The 18345-nt window shown below is 38.9% G+C and overlaps 1 protein-coding gene across 1 annotated transcript in view; it reads left to right on the top strand.

Annotated features, from left to right (window-relative positions):
* Positions 1–18345, top strand: part of LOC140476809 (regulator of G-protein signaling 22-like) — a 133677-nt gene that overhangs the window by 59194 nt on the left and 56138 nt on the right. The window contains exons 8-9 of the mRNA XM_072569602.1: positions 15258–15369; positions 17462–17587. Coding sequence (XP_072425703.1) covers positions 15258–15369; positions 17462–17587 — 238 coding nt within the window. The remainder of the gene's footprint in view (positions 1–15257; positions 15370–17461; positions 17588–18345) is intronic.

Genomic DNA, 18345 nt, shown 5'->3' with positions numbered 1-18345 from the left:
GGCATTATGGACAAAGCAAGGCATATAGTCCAAAAGCAAAAAAAGTTAAGGTGAAGCTTTATAAAACTCTCCATTCAGCCTCAGCTGTAGTATTGTATTCAATTCTGGTGGCTCCAACGTTGGGAGACAGTTAAGTATTTAGACAGAATGCTGAAAATATTTACAAGAATGGTTCTAGAGGTGAAGGACTTAATTTGCATGGATAGAATAGAAAAGATGGTGCTGAAAAAAATTTAATAAACTCCCGGAGATAAATAAAAGGTAAGTCTCCAGGAAAGGAGTTAGGGAGTAGAGCAAGTTAAATTGCTTTAACCTTGATTTGGCAAGGTTTAGACCATATAACCGTTAATTAGAGCAGAATTGACATGCTTAATTGGCTATTTTGTAAACATTGTATAATTGTATTATGAAGTATGTGCAGTGAATGTATTAACTCAAGCTATAATAAATAATTTTTGTGCTTTGATTAATCATAGAATATTAACAACTCAAAAAGGACACCATTTGGTCACGTCACTCTTAGTTTGTTAAAGATATTGTTGATTGTTGCAGAATTCAATTAGCTTCAGTTCTGTGATGGACGAACTTGAAAATAAAAAAAGAAGCATTTAAAATAAATCATAATAATGACTCAGGATTTTCCAAGTTTGCTTTTGAAAAATATACTTTGAGTCTTCTGTACTTTTCACCTTATTGGATGATAAATAAATATTCCAACTCAAACAATAAATTGTAACACTCTGCAAAGGAGAAGGCAAGTAAATGGCTATTAGAATTTCCAGGAATTCTAGTAAACTGTACTGGATTTCCAAAAATATATCTTTATGTAATAATTGCTTTCAACTATTTTTTCAAACAAATGCAGGGGTCCAAGGTATTGTGTTAACCAAGGAATTCCCATAAGAAAAGCTGGTACTATACTGAAAGATTGGGAAGATCGACACCTGAGACCTAAATCACAAATAGCTTTATATACTAAGACTGCTATGCCAATGCCAATTCATACCCGAATTGTTTGCACTCCAGAAGAGGTTAGTATTATATCAGGTTTGAAACATTCTGCAATTTCAAGCAATTATTTTTACAAATATTATCAAAAACATTTTTCAGTTTTACTATTTCTGATGTGCGTCTGACTATTCTCCCAGAATGAAACTGCAAAACTTGGGTCATAGCGCAAATATCACACTGCCAAGCAACCGTGGAACTTGTAATCTGAACAGAAAGTGAAATAGATACAAATTTATTTCTTTGCCATTTCCCTCCAATTTCCTTCACCAATTATAACCTCTAGCTTGCAGAAATTGAATCGGAAATTCTGAAACTTGCTTGGCGCAATAATGGTTGATTTTTGAATTGGGGGCCCCTTGCAAATTTTTTGAAGTAGAAATAACAGAATGACTGCAAATTTTCGTGTGCAAGAAATTACACCATTTAAATCCGAATTACAAGTCAATCCTGTAGAAAATAGAGTATATTATGTAATTTGGTAAATCAGGAAATGCTGGACTTCACAGGCTTCTGATCATCAGTAAATTTCATCTGAAATGTTAGTTTTAATGGAAATGACAGATAAGACACTTTTCATCACTTTGCTTAAACTCAAGAATATGCTGATGGGGTGGCAATTGATCAGGTGAAAGGAAGATAAGTTTGGAAGGAAGCAAGATGAGTAACAGAAAGTAGAAGAGTGGCAAGCCAAGTTAGAAAACAAACTAAACAAAGGCAGCTATCAAACAGGATTACAATACAAAATGAAGATGAGATAGAATTAAAAGCAATCTGCCTAAACGCATGCAGCTCGTGCAACAATGTTGATGATTTGAAGGCATAAATTGAGGTAAATGGTATAAATAACTGAGTAAAAAAATTAATAATTTATATAAATACAATGTTTTAAAAAAATTAAAGAGTCTGATAAAAAAAGTTGTTATAATCATGTGACTGGTGCTTCCAGAATCATCTTCAAAAGTTAATGTAAGCCAGTCAATCAACACTCCAGGTATCCCCAACACACTATGCATCTCCTGATTGGTCTGGTGGCTAACTTGTGTTATAACCTATTAGAGATGATCATCTCTTAGAAACAAAAAGTTACGTAGTAGAAGTGCAAAATATATAAAACCCTATAAAATAGGTTTTTAACTTTACATTTAACCTCTGGAATGAGCCATATACAGTTGGCTGTTGGCAGTGCAAGCATTTGTTTTGAAAGTAACCGCTTAATCTGTCACCAGGAGACTTAGTCCATGATTTCCACAATGGATCTAACTGCTTTTTAAGCCATACAGTTTTGAAGACGAATCACTTCAGGGGTTAGCGCTGCTCTATACAACAATATGAATTCCCCAAATTCCAGGCTACAAAAGCAAAACCACTGGGGAGGGTTTGAATCGGCTAGGGCTGTTTTCCCTGGTACATCGGAGGCTGTGAGGTGACCTAGTAGAGGTTTATAAAATCATGAGGGGCATGGGTAGGATAAATAGACAAAATCTTTTCCCAGGGCTGGGGGAGTCCAGAACTAGAGGGCATAGGTTAGGGTGAGAGGGGAAAGATATAAAAGAGACCTAAGGGGCAACTTTTTCACACAGAGGGTGGTACGTGTATGGAATGAGCTGCCAGAGGAAGTGGTGGAGGTGACTACAATTGCAGCATTTAAAAGGTATCCAGATGAGCATATGAATAGGAAGGATTTGGAGGGATATGGGCCAGGTGCTGGCAGGTGGGACTAGATTGGATTGGGATATCTGGTCGGCATTGACATGTTGGACTGAAGGGTCTGATTCTGTGCTGTACATCTCTATTAGCCTATGACACTGGCATATAAGAAGCAACCAGCAACCTATTATCTGTACTCTTGAGTACATTTTTTTTCAGAACAGTAAAGCAGAAGTTATATGTCAGAAAAACATTTTCTAAAGACTTTTTAAAGAGATTTTCAAAGAGAAAAGTTGCCTAAACTGCTTAGGTATAGAACATGGAACATTATAGCGCAGTACAGGCCCTTCGGCCCTCGATGTTGCACCAACCTGTGGAACCAATCTGAAGACGATCCATTCTCGTCCAATACCATTTAAATGTCCTTAAAGTTGGCGAGTCTACTTACTGTTGCAGGCAGTGTGTTCCCACACCACTACTACTCTCTGATTAAACAAACTACCTCTGACATATGTCCTATACCTATCACCCCTCAATTTAAAGCTATGTCCCCTCGTACTAGCCAACACCATCCAAGGAAAGAGGCTCTCACTGTCCAACCTATCTAACCTTCTGAGTGTCTTACATGTCTCAATTAAGTCACCTCTCAACCTTCTTCTCTCTTATGAAAACAGCCTCAAATCCCTCAGTCTTTCCTCATAAAACCTTCTCTCCATACCAGGCAAAGTTCTAGTAAATCTCCTCTGAACCTTTTCCAAAGTTTCCACATCCTTCCTATAGTGCGGTGACCAGAACTGTATGCAATACTCCAAGTGTGGCCTCATCAGAGTTGTACTGCAGCATGACCTCATGATTCCAAAACTCAATCCCTCTATCAAAACAAGCTAACACACCATATGCCTTCTTAACAACCCTATCAACCTGGGTGTCAACTTTCAAGGATCTATGTACCTGGACACAGAGATCTATCTGCTCATCCACACTACCAAGAATCTTACCATTAGTCGAGTGCTCTGCATTCCTGTTACTCCTTCCAAAGTGAAATACCTCACACTTTTCCGCATTAAACTCCATTTGCCACCTCTCAGCCCAGCTCTGCAGCTTATCTATGTCTCTCTGTAACCGACAATATTCATCATTACTATCCACAACTCTACCGACCTGAGTGTCATCTGCAAATTTACTAATCTATCCTTCTATTTCCTCTTCCAGGTCATTTCTAAAAATGACAAACAACAGTGTCCCCAAAACAGATCCTTGCAGTACAGCACTAGTGCATGGAACTCCAGGATGAATATTTCCCATCAATCACCACCTTCTGTCTTATTTCAACTAGCCAATTTCTGATTTTAATCCCATGCCTCCATATTTTGTGCATTATCTTACCGTGGGGAACCTTATTAAACACCTTACTGAAATCCATATGCACCACATCAACCGCTTTACCCTCATCTACCTGTTTGGTAACTTTCTCAAAGAACTCAATAAGGTTTGTGAGACACGACCTCCCCTTCACAAAACCGATTATCCCTAAACAACTTATTCCTTTCTAGATGATTATGAATCCTATTTCTTGTAACCCTTTCCAACACTTTACCCACAACTGAAGTAAGGCTCATAGGTCTATAATTTCCAGGGTTGTCTCTACTCCCCTTCTTGAACATGGGAACAACATTTGCTATCCTCCAGACTACTGGCACTATTCCTGTGGACAATGATGACATAAAGATCAAAGCAAAGGCTTGGCAATCTCCTCCCTTGCTTCCCAGAGAATCCTGGGATAAATCCCATCCAGCCCAGGGGACTTAACATAATTTTACACTTTCTAGAATTACTAACACCTCTTCTTTGTAAACCTCAATCCCATCTAGTCTCATAGCAAGTATCTCAGTATTCTCCTCGACCACAATGTCTTTTTCTAGTGTGAATACTGATGAAAAATATTCATTTAGCACTTACCCTATCTCCTCTAACTCCACGCACAACCTTCCACTACTGGTCTTGACTAGCACAAACCTTATTCTAGTCATTCTTTTATTCCTGATATACCTACAGAAAGCCTTAGGGTTTTTCTTGATCCTATCTGCCAATGACTTCTCATGTTTCTTCCTGGTTCTTCTTAGCTCTCTCTTTCGGTTTTTCCTGACTAACTTGTAACTCTCAAATGTCCTAAATGAGCCATCACATCTCATCCTAACATAAGCTTTCTTCTACTTTTTAACAAGAGATTCAACTTCTTTAGTAAACCATGGCTCCTATGCTCGACAACTTCCTCCCTGCATGACCAGTATATACTTTTCAAGGACCCACAGTAGCTGGTTTTTGAATAAGCTCCACATTTCAATTATGCCCATTCCCTGCAGTTTCTTTCCTCATCCTAAATCTTGTATAATTGCATTTATTTACCTTTTCCCCCGGGTATAACTCTTGCCCTGCAGCATGTATCTATCCCTTTCCATCACTAAAGTAAACATAACTGAATTATGGTTGCTATCACCAAAGTGCTCACCTCCTTCCAAATCTAAGACCTGGCCGGGTTCATTACCCAGTACCAAAGTTAATGTGGCCTCGCCGCTTGTTGGTCTATCTACATATTGTGTCAGGAAAACTTCCACATTGGACAAAAACTGACCCATCTAAAATACTTGAACTATAGTATTCCCAGTCAATATTTGAAAAGTTAAAGACCCCATAACAACTACCATGTCACTCTCACTCCTATTGAGGATCATCTTTGCTATCCTATCCTCTACATCTCTGGAACTATTTGGAGGCCTCTCAAAAACACCCAACAGAATAACCTCTCCTTTCCTGTTTCCAGTCTCAGCCCCTACTACCTCAGTAGACGAGTCCTCAAACGTCTTTTCTGCAACTGAAATACGGTCCTTGACTAACAATGTGACACCACCCCCTCTTTTACCATTTTCTCTGTTCTTACTGAAATATCTAAATCCTAGGACTTGCAATAGTCATTCCTGTCCCTCCTCTAGCCATGTCTCTGAAATGGCCACAACATCGAAATCCCAGGTACCAACCCATGCTGCAAGTTCACCCACCTTATTCTGGATGCTCCTGGCATTGAAGTACACACACTCCAAACCAACTTCTCGCTTGCCGGTGCCTTCTTGCGACCTTGAAACCTTAGTTCTGACTTCACTTCTCTCAACTTCCTGTATACTCAAACTACAATTTCAGTTCCCATCCCCCCTGCTGAATTAATTTAAGCCCATCCTATATGCAGCCATCCTATATACAGAATTAGAGACTGTCAATTCCAATTTTGGGCTTGACCCTATAAGAAAGGACATTGCTAGAGTGGTAACCTTCTACTGTTTTTTACTTAGAGATTATTCAAATATTAATAACGTAATCCTTTTGGAATCTATTTCTCTGTATATGCTTTGTCGTGGCCCCTTGCCCCTCATGTGGGTAAAATGCAAAATAAACCCAACTCCTGACTTTATCAGAGTTATGTTGTATTCCTTACAAAGTCAAGTCCAAAAGGACATAGACAAGTTGGTGGAGTGGATGATAGCTGACATCTGAGATTCAATGCAGAGAAGTGTCAGGTGATACACTTTGGTAAGAACAACCTTGATGGGCAATCAATATCAAAAGCAATTCTATAATTCTAAAGGGAGGCAAGAGCACAGAGATCTGGATGTTTATGTGCATTGATCATTAAGGGTGGTAGGACAAACTGAGAGAGCAATTAATAAAGCATATAGTACTCTGGCTTTATTAGTAGGGACGTAGAGTACAAGAGCAAGGAGTCCACGTTGAACTTGAATAGGATACTTGTTAGACCTCAGCTGCACTATTGTGTACAGTCCTGACTTCTACATTAGAGCAGGATGTGAATGCATTGTTTCTTTTGATTCTTGAGCATTTATTAACTTCTTCATTAATTATTCATATAACTGAACCTAGACTTTCTCAACTTCGAATAACCCCTTCTCAGTCCTGACAAAGCATGTATGGTTGTGAACTTTCAATTAAAACCCTAAAATCCTGAAAAGTAGGACTTCAAAACAGAGTAATCTCAAGATTAGTCTTGGTGTGATGCAGTAGTGAATATAAGAGTAGTAAAACGTAGATCTACTTGTGGCTGGTGAAATCATGCAGGAAGGAGGGGTTTAGATTGTTGAAGCAATGAGACTACTTCTGGGGAAGGTGAGACCTATATAAGTTGGTTGAGTTTTAACCAACCACACACATATATATGGATGAACATCCTTGAGGGAACCTTTGCTAATGCTGTTGGGATGGGTTAGATTGGCAATGAGGTGGAATCCTGGTAAGTAGTTGAGAGGGTAGAGAAATTGAGTTCGAAGTTGAACACAAATGAGTCTGGAAGACAGAAGAAGTATAGACAAAAAAAGAAATAATTAAGACCAGATATTTATCAGGTTATAATATTGATCAAAGAATCTATTAAAGAAGTGAGGATGGATGATATCTTAGAAGGATCGCCAAATGAGATCATATGGGATGAAGTAGAAAACTCAAAATGGCAAACACACATTTGGGTGTGTACTACAGAGAAGTGTAATTAATAAATACAAAGCAATAATAATAGTTTTTTTTTAACAACCTAAATATTAACTGGGATAGTGTTAGTATGCAAAGTAGACCAATAACAAAAACTATTAAAACAGAACTATTTTAACCAGTACATAAGAGGAGTAACAAGGGATAAAGAAGTTCTGGACCTAACATTGAAGAATGAGCCCAAGTAAGTGGTAAGCTTATCAGTATTGGAGAATTTGGAAATAGTGACCATAAATCAGTTAGGTTTAGGATAGTTATGGAAAATGTTAGGGAGGTTCCAGGAATAAATTGGGAAAAGGCTAAGATAAGATACAATTTGGGCCAAGAAGACTGGAAGCAGCTACTTGCAGACAAAACTTTGTCAGAGTAAAAGGAGACTTTGAAGAATTAAATACTGAGAGTACAAGGAAAATATGTTCCCTTAAAGACAAAGGTCAGGTCTAAGACCAAAGAACCTTGGATTTCAAAGGACACCCAAGGATAGCATTGAGAAAACTATAGAAACTTAAGGCAGATAACGAGGGCTCAATATTGCAGAGACCTCAGAGGAGTATATAAAATGTGGGAGGGTTGAACTTAGAGTACCAAGAGAGTTTTTGACTGCTGCTTAGCTGCTATTTTTTTTCTCTGGTCTGACCTAGCTTCTCTCCATTTTGCTAACAAGAAGTAATCATATATTTGTTGGCAGGCAAAAGGCCTTCATCTCAATAACTGGTCACCAACAAAGCAATCAGCCTCATGAAATTTGAAGACAACCAGTTAATCTTTCCTTCAGCACTTGCTGTAAACTGTGACTTTTAATTGATAAGTCAGAGAGTATTTTTTAAACCATCCAACCATGATGTTCCTCTGACAAACCAATGGAAGCATTTGGGGAATGATGACTGAGAAGCAGCATTCTGACCAACTCAAGAATAATAAGAATCATCTCAACAGTAACCCTTGTGAGCAGGAACCACCACACTGCTTTTCCAGTCTTTTCTCCCTCCATCCAAAGTCAATGTTGTTATACCTGCCTATGTATGTCTGGCTGTGTAAAAGGGGAATATATAATCGGACCAGAGTTTTAATTTCTCAGGTTATATGTCAACAGTTTATAACTGTTTATCTATAACTAGTGTCTAAGCACTTGTAATAAATAGTAATTCTTCAAAAATACCAAAAGCTGGTCCATGTTTTCTGTCAACCTATATCTAAAAGTCTGGTATATTGGGGAATCTTTGAATACTTTTAAAAATCTTTGACTTCTGTGACTATGTCGGGAATAGCGGGGCTTTATTTCCAACACTATACCAATGAATGGTGACAATGTACAATCTGTTTTTATAATCTTCTCTGTGTAGAGTCAATAACTGGACTTTCTAACTCCAGCCAATGACTTAAACAATCAAACATAATTACAAAGATCAGTGAAAAGGCCAGCATCATAATAAACAAGTCTTTTACCATTTAAAAACAGCAATCATGATTATAGCATGTTGCCAGTCTTAACCATGTTATAATGGCTCAACAGGGAGTCCAAATTCACGTGTGGTGGGCACAAGTTAAAGCTAGCTTGAATGATTTAATACTTCTCTCAAAGGGGAGGAGGTGCATTGTGACATAAAACACTCTAGTGTAGAAAGGCAACACGAGGGCCAATTTTGTAGTAATTGTACAAATAAAGGAAGTATCAAACACTGGAAAAGTACAAGAATGAAAATCAGAAATGATTGAATATGACAGCTTAAAAAATGTATTCGGCTTGTGTAGTGTATAACATAGACTTTTTGCCATCACTTGCACAAATTAGATTCTGTTACAAGAGAAAAGAAAACAAGCCTGTGAATTTCTCTTAATTTAGTTCTGTTCTTGCAATATTTCCAATAGTATGAAAATAACCAGCAAAAATATTCAGCATGGGGACTCAAACCAGATTCTGCAACTCACGTATCACCAAAACTAAATCCACCAAAACCCGAAACAGAGAATACATCGTTTGAAAAGATGATGGAGAGTCTTTCCAGCCATGTGGTGAATAAGGAGTGAGTCAACATGCCATGTTATAATGGGGAATGGCTTGTTAAAATATGAATAGCATGAGATAGTGATAAAGTACCTTTTGTGTGCATTGCATTTTTAACTTGCATATCTCAATTCAAGAAACAGGATTTAGTAGGTTAACACATGAAATCACGTAAGGTATTTTGGAACAGTTAAGCTTTGGTTTGGACTTGATGCCCCTGACATCAAAGCAGAATTTGGATCAGCAAGGCATCAAACAGCCCTCACAATATGAAGTCAATTGAGAATTAGGGGAAGACTCACCACTGGTTGAAATTAGACTGAGCACAAACAAAATGTGTTGGAGACCACGGGGCAGTGTGGTTGATTGGTGCAGGTGTCCCAGAGATGTTCCCTAAAGCGCTCTGCTAGGAGGTGCCCAGTCTCCGGGACACCCGCACCAATCAACCACACCGCCCCATGGCCCAATATTTCAACTGCCCCTCCCACTCTGCCGAGGACATGGAGGTCCTGGGCATCCTTCACCGCCGTTCCCTCACCACCAGACGCCTGGAGGAAGAACGCCTCATCTTCCGCCTCAGAACACTTCAACCCCAGGGCATTAATGTGGACTTCAACAGTTTCCTCATTTCCCCTTCCCCCTCCTCACCCTAGTTCCAAACTTCCAGCTCAGCACTGTCCCCATGACTTGTCCAGACTTGTCCTACCTGCCTATCTCCTTTTCTACCTATCTACTCCACCCTCTCCTCCCTGACCTATCACCTTCATCCCCTCCCCCACTCACCTATTCTACTCTATGCTATTTTCTCCCCACCCCCACCCTCCTCTAGCTTATCTCTCCACGCTTCAGGCTCACTGCCTTTATTCCTGATGAAGGACTTTTGCCCAAAACGTCGATTTTGAAGCTCCTTGGATGCTGCCTGAACTGCTGTGCTCTTCCAGCACCACTAATCCAGAATCTGGTTTCCAGCATCTGCAGTCATTGTTTTTACATCACTGCACACAAGTGTCTGTTAATGACCCATCTCCAACAGAAGATATAATCATCTTATTTGATATTGAATAGCATTACCAACATTAAATCCTCTAGTATCATCATCAAAAACTTCACTTAAAAAATGTGACTACAAGAGCAGGTCAGAGGTTGGGAATTCTTTAGTGATTAACTCACCTCATAACCCTCCAAAATCTCTCCACCATCTACACAGCAATGTCAGGAATTTGATGAAATTCTCTCCCTTTGCATAGCTAAATGTCTCCACCACTTCATGGGACATGTGCAGCAGATACCTGGGAACATCATTCCATAATCACCATGCTAACAAAAGGACGTTTTGGAGAGGGTACAGAAAAGTTTTACCAGGATGTTGCCTGGGATGGGGAATTTTAATTATGAGAAAAGGTTGGATGGATTAGGTTTGTTTTCACTGGAATGCAGTCGGTTGAAGGGCAACCTGATAGAAGTTTGTAAGATTGTGAAAGGCATGGATAGAGTGGAAAGAATGAGGCTTTTTCCCAGGATGGAAGAGTCAATTACTAGGGGACACAGGTTCAAGTTGCGAGGGGAGGAAGTTTAAAAGAAATGTGCAAAGTATGTTTTTCACACAGAGTGGTGAGTGCCTGGAGGAGGTAGTGGAAACAGACACAACAGCAGCATTCACGAAGCAGCTGGACAAATACATGAATAATGAGGGAACAGAGGGATACTGTTTTAGCTTTGAAGGGCGAAATGTGACTGCACAGGCTTGGAGGGCCACAAAGCCTGCTCCTGTGTTGTTTTGTCCTTTGTTCTATCCCCTGCAAATTACCCTCCAAGCCACTCACCATCTTGACTTTGAACTATATTTTGGAGAAGCTGGTATTGGACTGGGGTGTACAAAGTTAAAAATCACACAATACCAGGTTATAGTCCAACAGGTTTAATTAGAAGCACTAGCTTTCGGAGCGCTGCTCCTTCATCAGGTGATTATGGAGTACACAATTGTAAGACACAGAATTTATTGCACAAGTTTACAGTGTGATGTAACTGAAATTATACTTTGAAAAATACCTTGACTGTTTGTTAAGTCTCTCATCTGTTGGAATGACCATAACAGTTTCACTTCTTTCATATGTAAATCACAAAGCTTTTTTTAAGAGTTACATTCTCAGGTTAACTGTAACAATTGGTGTCAGGCCAGATAAGATGTTGAAGGTGTTAGCCCCACAGGGGTCAACATATGAAAGAAGTGAAACTGTTATGGTCATTCTAACAGATGAGAGATTAATAAACAATCAAGGTATTTTTCAATGTATAATTTCAGTTACATCACACTGTACACTTTTGCGATAAATTCTGTGCCTTACATTGTGTCCTCCACAATCACCTGCTGAAGGAGCAGCGCTCCGAAAGCTAATGCTTCCAATTAAACCTACTGGACTATAACCTGGTGTTGTGTGATTTTTAACTTTGAACTATGTTGGCTTTCTTTCTGCTTTGCTTCCCAGTAGCACTGTGGATGTATGTAAACCCAAGGACTGCAGTTGTTCAAACATTTGCCACAACACCAACACCTCATTGATGCCATTTTTGGAATGATAACAAATGTCAGATTTGCCCACCGTGCCCATATCCCAAAGAGGACCAATGAGAAAAGACAACCAGGATTCTGTATTAAATCACAAGTATCCTCATTATGACAAATCTTGCTATCCACCTAATAATGATGTCCTAACATGGTTATTAGAAATAGAGTTGACAACAGCTTCCATTTAGATAGTCCAATTAATTTCTGAAAGTCTTTTGTGAGAATTTACAACCAACCTCAATGATTAAATATTAGGAAAAATGGCCAAAATCTTTGCAACAGCAGAATCTTTTAGGATAAAGGAATACAGAGAGGTGGAGGGGCTCAGAGATTTATGGTGGAAATTCAGAAGTCTAACTCCTTGGCAGTTGAAGGCATGTTCATCAAAGGAAGAGTCATTCAGAGCTAGAACTAAGAGAAATAAAGACTTAGAGCATGGAAAAGTGGAAAGGTGGTTAGGATTAAGACCCAGGCAGGACTTGAAAATGAGGATGAGAATTATAAAATCACAATGATTCTTGTTGAGTAACAGTGTAGGTTAGTAAACAGAGGGGTTGTGGGGTGGACATAACTTGAGTTAGGAAGTGTCAACAATTTTGTTTGGAAGTACAATTATGGAGGTGGGAATTAGTCTCAACTATTAACTTTCTTCTCACTGATGCTGTAAAACATTATGATCAAATTTTGATGGGTGGAATGGTATTGCACCATATCACAATGGGACAGGCCGAAAGGTTAGGACAAACACCGAAAGAACTTCAAATGCTGAAAATCAGAAACAAAAACAGAAGCTCAGCAGGTTTGGCTGCGTTTGTGGAGAGAAATCAGAATTAACATTTCAGGTCCAGTGACCCTTCCTTAGAACTGATGGTAATTAGGAAGAAGGTTTTTTATGCAGAAGATAGGGTTAAGGAGTGGAGATAGAGCCCAAAGAAAGAGAACAGTTGGACAGACAAAGGAGTAGGGAATGGTCAGCTGTGGAGAATGAATACCTACTAATGGGGACTACTCATGGCTAACAATGATTTGTTTGTAATAGCAGACCATGTGATAACAAGGCCTGGTGTGTGGGAGTTGGGGTAAGAAAATGGGAGAACGTGCTTCAAGCTCTAAAATTGTTGAACTCAATATTGAGTCCAGAAGGCTGTGGAGTTCCCAAGAGGAAAATGATATACAGTTTTCCCAGCTCACGCCGAGCTTTGCTGGAGTATTGCAGCAAGCCTGAGACAGAGATGTTGGCCGGGGAATATGTTCATATGTCAATGTAACTGACAACTGGGAGCTCAGGTCTTTTTTGCAGACAGAATGTAGGTGTTCTGCATAGCGGTCACCCAGTCTATGCTTCATTCCCCCAGTGTAGAGGAGACCACATTATGATCAGTGAATGCACTAGACTAGATTGTGCAAAGTGCAGGTAAAATGCTGTTTCATCTGCAAGGTGTGTCTGGGCCCTTGACATAATGAGGACAGAAGTGAATGGCCAGGTGTTACAGCTTCTACGGTTATAGGAGAAAGTGACATGGGACTGTGGGGAGGATAGTGGGAGTGAAGGAGGAGTGGACCAGGTGTCCTGCAGGGAACAATGCTTGCAGAAGACTGACAGGGGAGGGGAATACGTGTCCAGTGGTGGCATTGTGCTGGAGGTGGCAGAAATGGCAGCTAAATGATCGTCTGGATGTGTATGCTGGTGGGATGGTAGGTGAAGACAAGGTGGACCCTATCACTGTTGCAGGAGAGAAAAGAGAGGGTGAGGGCTGAAGTGCAGGAGATGGGTCACAACCGGCTGTGGGCCTTGTCTACTAGGGCGCTGGGGAATCCTCAGTTGAGGAAGAAGATGGATATTGTGGAAGCTCCCTTGTCGAAGTTGGCACCGTCAGAACAAATAGAATCCCTGCAGTGTGGAAACAGGCCCTTCAGCCCAACAGGTCCACACCAACCCTCTGAAGAGTATTCCACCCAAACCCATTGCCCTACCCTATTACTCTACATTTACCCCTAACTAACACCAGTGGGCGGCATGTTGGCACAGTGGTTAGCACTGCTGCCTCACAGTGCCAGAGACCCGGGTTCAATTCCTGCCTCAGGCCTCTGTCTGTGTGGAGTTTGCACATTCTCCCCATGTCTGCGTGGGTTTCCTCCGGATGCTCCAGTTTCCTCTCACAGTCCAAAAATGTGCAGGTTAGGTGAATTGGCCATGCTAAATTGCCTGTAGTGTTAGGTGAAGGGGTAAATGTAGGGGAATGGGTCTGGGTGGGTTGCGCTTTGGCAGATTGGTGTGAACTTGTTGGGCCGAAGGGCCTGTTTCCACACTGTAAGTAATCTAATCTAAACACATCCCTGGACTCTATGGGCAATTTAGCATGGCCAATTCACCTAACCTGCACATCTTTGGCCTGTGGGAGGAAATCAGAGCACCTGGAGGAAACCCACGCAGGCACAGGGAGAATGCGCAAACTCCACACAGACAGTCACCCAAGTCTGGAATCGAAACCGTTTCCCTGGCACTGTGAGGCAGCAGTGTTAACCGTGACTTGAAAGAAGTACATATTAATCACTTGAAACCTGTATCCCCATTCTAAGTGATTAAAGACTTAACAGCAATTTAGATTTGTTCGACACTTCACATCAATTATGTGACACTTTGATCTTTTACTATAAATTCTGTGTCCTATGATTCTGCCCCACTAGCTACCTGACGAAAGAGCAGTGTTCTGCAAGCTTGTACTTCCAAATTGACCTAATGGACTATGACATGGTATTGTGTGATTTTTAACTTCACCTTTTTGAGAATTGTCCTGCATCTGAGACAAAAGTGTGAAGAAGCACTGAATAATTTATTGTAACATCAGCTTCTGGAAACCTAGATTGATCCATTCAGAAATCTTACATCAGTAAATTTAATTTCATAAGTATAAACGATAATTTAGGTGGAGGACTCAGGGAATACTAATCTGTTTTAAGGGAGTCCTTGAACCAATCATAATTTGAGAAAAACTGAGATATATTGGCCCTAGAGGATTATTAGTGACTTTCTCGGGGTCTGCAAAATGATTTCTCAAAAGGGTGAGACAGTGAGAAAATCAGAAGGGAAAAGGCAAAATAGGTAAAGGCAGGCCACCTGCTATTTTTAAATTGACCAAAAGAAAATATTCTTTATTTTGCCTCGTCCACTAGCTTGACAAATCAGAGATACTAAGCCAGCTAGCTATTTTTTCTATAACATGCTGGTCACTATAATATGAATATACAATGATTTCTGGCTCTTTATTTTTGACTAATAAAATTGACAAATACTCAAACTGCACTGTCCTATATCTTTGACCTAAAGACCAAAAAAACCAATAATCCCATATAACATTTTCTAATTGTGCATTCACCCCATATTGAAAGGCTCTTAATGGATTTTCTTTTGACAAAATGCTTATTTTAGGTAGTTCAATTATTTTTACTAAGTTGTCATTATCTCCTTTCCAACAGTAACCTTCTCACTTCAGTTGGCAGCATTTGGTCTCAAGATGCAAATTCTGTATTTGCTTTTGAAAATCTAAAGTTACATAAATCAAAACAGAATAGCAATTTGGAGAAGCTGGTAAGTACTCAGTAGGATGCATAAACTGAGAAAAACAAGACATTTATTACATTCAGCTGTACTATACTGAGCAAAATGTAATGAACAGGCCTATTAAATCATGATTCATAGTCAGTTTTGATCTTTTCCTAGCAATGGCCATCATGCAGAATCAGACATTGTGATTGAACATTTGTGGCTTGAATGGAGTTTTGTTGCCCTATGACATATATGGCAATGTTATTGGGATTCCTGCTATTCTATCAATTGGTTTTTTTTGTCCAAAATATATAAACTTTAAATAACTATTTGCTGAAATTATACTTTGTGTCAACCTGATTTGTATTTGACCTGAGCTAAGAATAGGTGGCCAACATTCTGTTCCCGAGGGATGGAAAACATTTTTTAAAACTTTCAAGTTACTGTTGTGACCAGTGTTCCACCCAGTGTTACTAGACAGTGGGTGATCAACCTGAAACATTAATGTTGTTTCTCTTTCCACAACTGCTATCACACCTGCTGGGTATTTCTGTCATTTACTGCTTTTATTTTACTTTTTCAATAACTATTATTTTGTTTGTTTTTCTACAGTATAGTGGGCAAACCTGTTAATGATTAAAATAACAGAAAGTCAGTAAGAGATGTTTAAAAAAGGATTTATGTGACAGGGAACCAGTTTATGCTCCAAAGGGGAGAAAGTTCTTCTTACCACAGATGGTTTAAGATAAAATCAAATTAAAAGTAAACGCAATTGCAAAACCTTCCAGAGTACTTGGCAAATATAAACAATGTATTGAAGAGTAATATGTAACGTAATAACCAGTAAAGAATTATGGAAGGAAATGTATAATGGATATAATAATCAACATAACATTTCTTTCACACTTATGTTAGGAAGAGGACAGTGGTGAAGAGTAATATCAATCCTTTGACAACTAATAACAGAGATGTTGCCAATTAACATAAGGAAAGACATGAGAAACATTTTGCAAACTAACTTTCCATCACTACTCACAAATGAGGAAGAGGTCATCATGCCAATATAGATTGTTTGGAAAGGTTTATGTCATCTGATCTTGTTCCCTGTAGCTTGATTGATTTCAACCACCCCAATTTGGCATTTAAAATTCACATTGGTTTGAACAAGACTTAACCATTCAGAAAGACAGAAGTCTTGGATATTAAATAAAAAGAAGCTTATTGAAGAATGAGATATACTTAACAAGCAATAGTAGACTTTTACAACTTCACTTGATTGATCAGGTTGAAGAAGCATAATTCCTCAGGCTCCTTTGTTGACAGCAATTTCTTCCAAAATTCTGCCTGGAGATCTTTCAGTATGTGTTTCGCAAACTATCCTTCAGAGCCTTCACTTTTAACCCTGATCTGCTAGTTGCTTGTTATTTCAATAAACCAACTTGCAATCATGCTAATATTTCTGTCCTGGGCTTACTGCAATGTTCTAATGAAGCACATAGCAAGCTGGAGAAACAACACCTCATTTTTGGCTTAAATGCTTGACAGCCTCAAATGTCGATATTAAATTCCATAACTTCAGAAACTGGCCTCATTATGTTTATTCTCCATCTTATTTAAATGCTCTTCCCTAAAGCAGCCTTTGATTGTGTCTTATTTAGTTTCTTTTTGGGAGAAAGGACCCATTCTTCTCCTTTTCAAACCTCAATTTGCACTCACTTTATAACTCTTTTTCTCTTACTCCCTTTGTCTTTTGTAATGGGATTCTATACCATTTACACCTCTCTGTTAAAAGTATATTTAAAAAACATTTTCAATTATCTTTTAGTTTTGAAGAAGCGTCATAATGGAATCAAAACATTAATTCTATTTTCTCTCCATGCATGCTGCTTTCCATCTGCTGAGTTTATCCAGCATTCTCTGTGTTGCACTTGAGACTATCTTGTCTGATAAACTTCTGGAAGGTTACTGCTAAATCCAAATGCATGATTATGACAGCTGTGTTTGTTGAGCTGTTTAACATGCTTTCAAAACTGTCATTTAATACACACATATTAAAGTTGTTTTTTTTAAAATCTGTTCATGATATGCCTTTTGGTGCTGAATTAAAGTGATCTATCTGCAAGTGTTTCTACAGATGCGGATCACAAATTACCAAGAAGCTTTATGTGATTATAAAATGGATAACTTGCTGCAGGCCCTGCACAAGGAAAACAGGACTGGATACCTTTTCACTTCTTTTTGTGAACAAACAGGAAATCCGGTAAACAAAATATATATTGTGTTAGTTGTTTTATTCTTTAACTGGTTTGAAAATAAAATTGCCATGTGACATCCAATTCAAAACTAAAGTGATTTCACTTCCAAGCTAGCAAGTTTGCTTGGCTTAATGTTGCCAAGACTGTTCTTTGTAAATCAAGTGAACTTCAGTGCTATTTTTCATATGCTTCTAATTTTACACATAATTTTATTGAGAACATTAGTCATATCTTGATTAATATTTCAATAATTAGACTGGATGTTTTATATAGAATTATACAGAGATTGTTGACCATTCTGTGTTTGGCCAATGTCTTCATTGTTATTTGTTGAACAAGTGCTTCAGATGAAGTTTAGCCATTGTACTATTATATTTATATATTTATGTTGATGACACAATAAGAATATCTAGGCATTTGGGCAGTATACGCAAGGAAGCCCAAGTTGATATAAATGTTGGCCAGCTCACGATACTCTAGTCCCACGAAGGAATAAAAAAAATTTACTCAGCTAAGGAAAAATTGAAGAATATAGAATTACTTTCTTCTTCCATTTCTCAGTCTGATCCACTAGTCAGGTAGGTCATGGGTGATCCAGATCCTAACGCTGCCTTAGCTTCATACTGTTTGGCGCTGTTGCTGGAAAAAAAAATCTGTTGGTCTTAGTTTTCAACTTTTCAGCATCCAAAGTCTTTCGAGAAAGAAAGCTCCAGATTTCCCTTGACCTTTGTGCTTCAAGATCTTGCTTTCAAACATCATAGCT

Source organism: Chiloscyllium punctatum, chromosome 5 (genome assembly GCF_047496795.1).
Source record: "Chiloscyllium punctatum isolate Juve2018m chromosome 5, sChiPun1.3, whole genome shotgun sequence".
Taxonomy (NCBI): Eukaryota; Metazoa; Chordata; class Chondrichthyes; order Orectolobiformes; family Hemiscylliidae; genus Chiloscyllium; species Chiloscyllium punctatum.
This window is presented reverse-complemented; position numbering and strand designations above follow the sequence as displayed.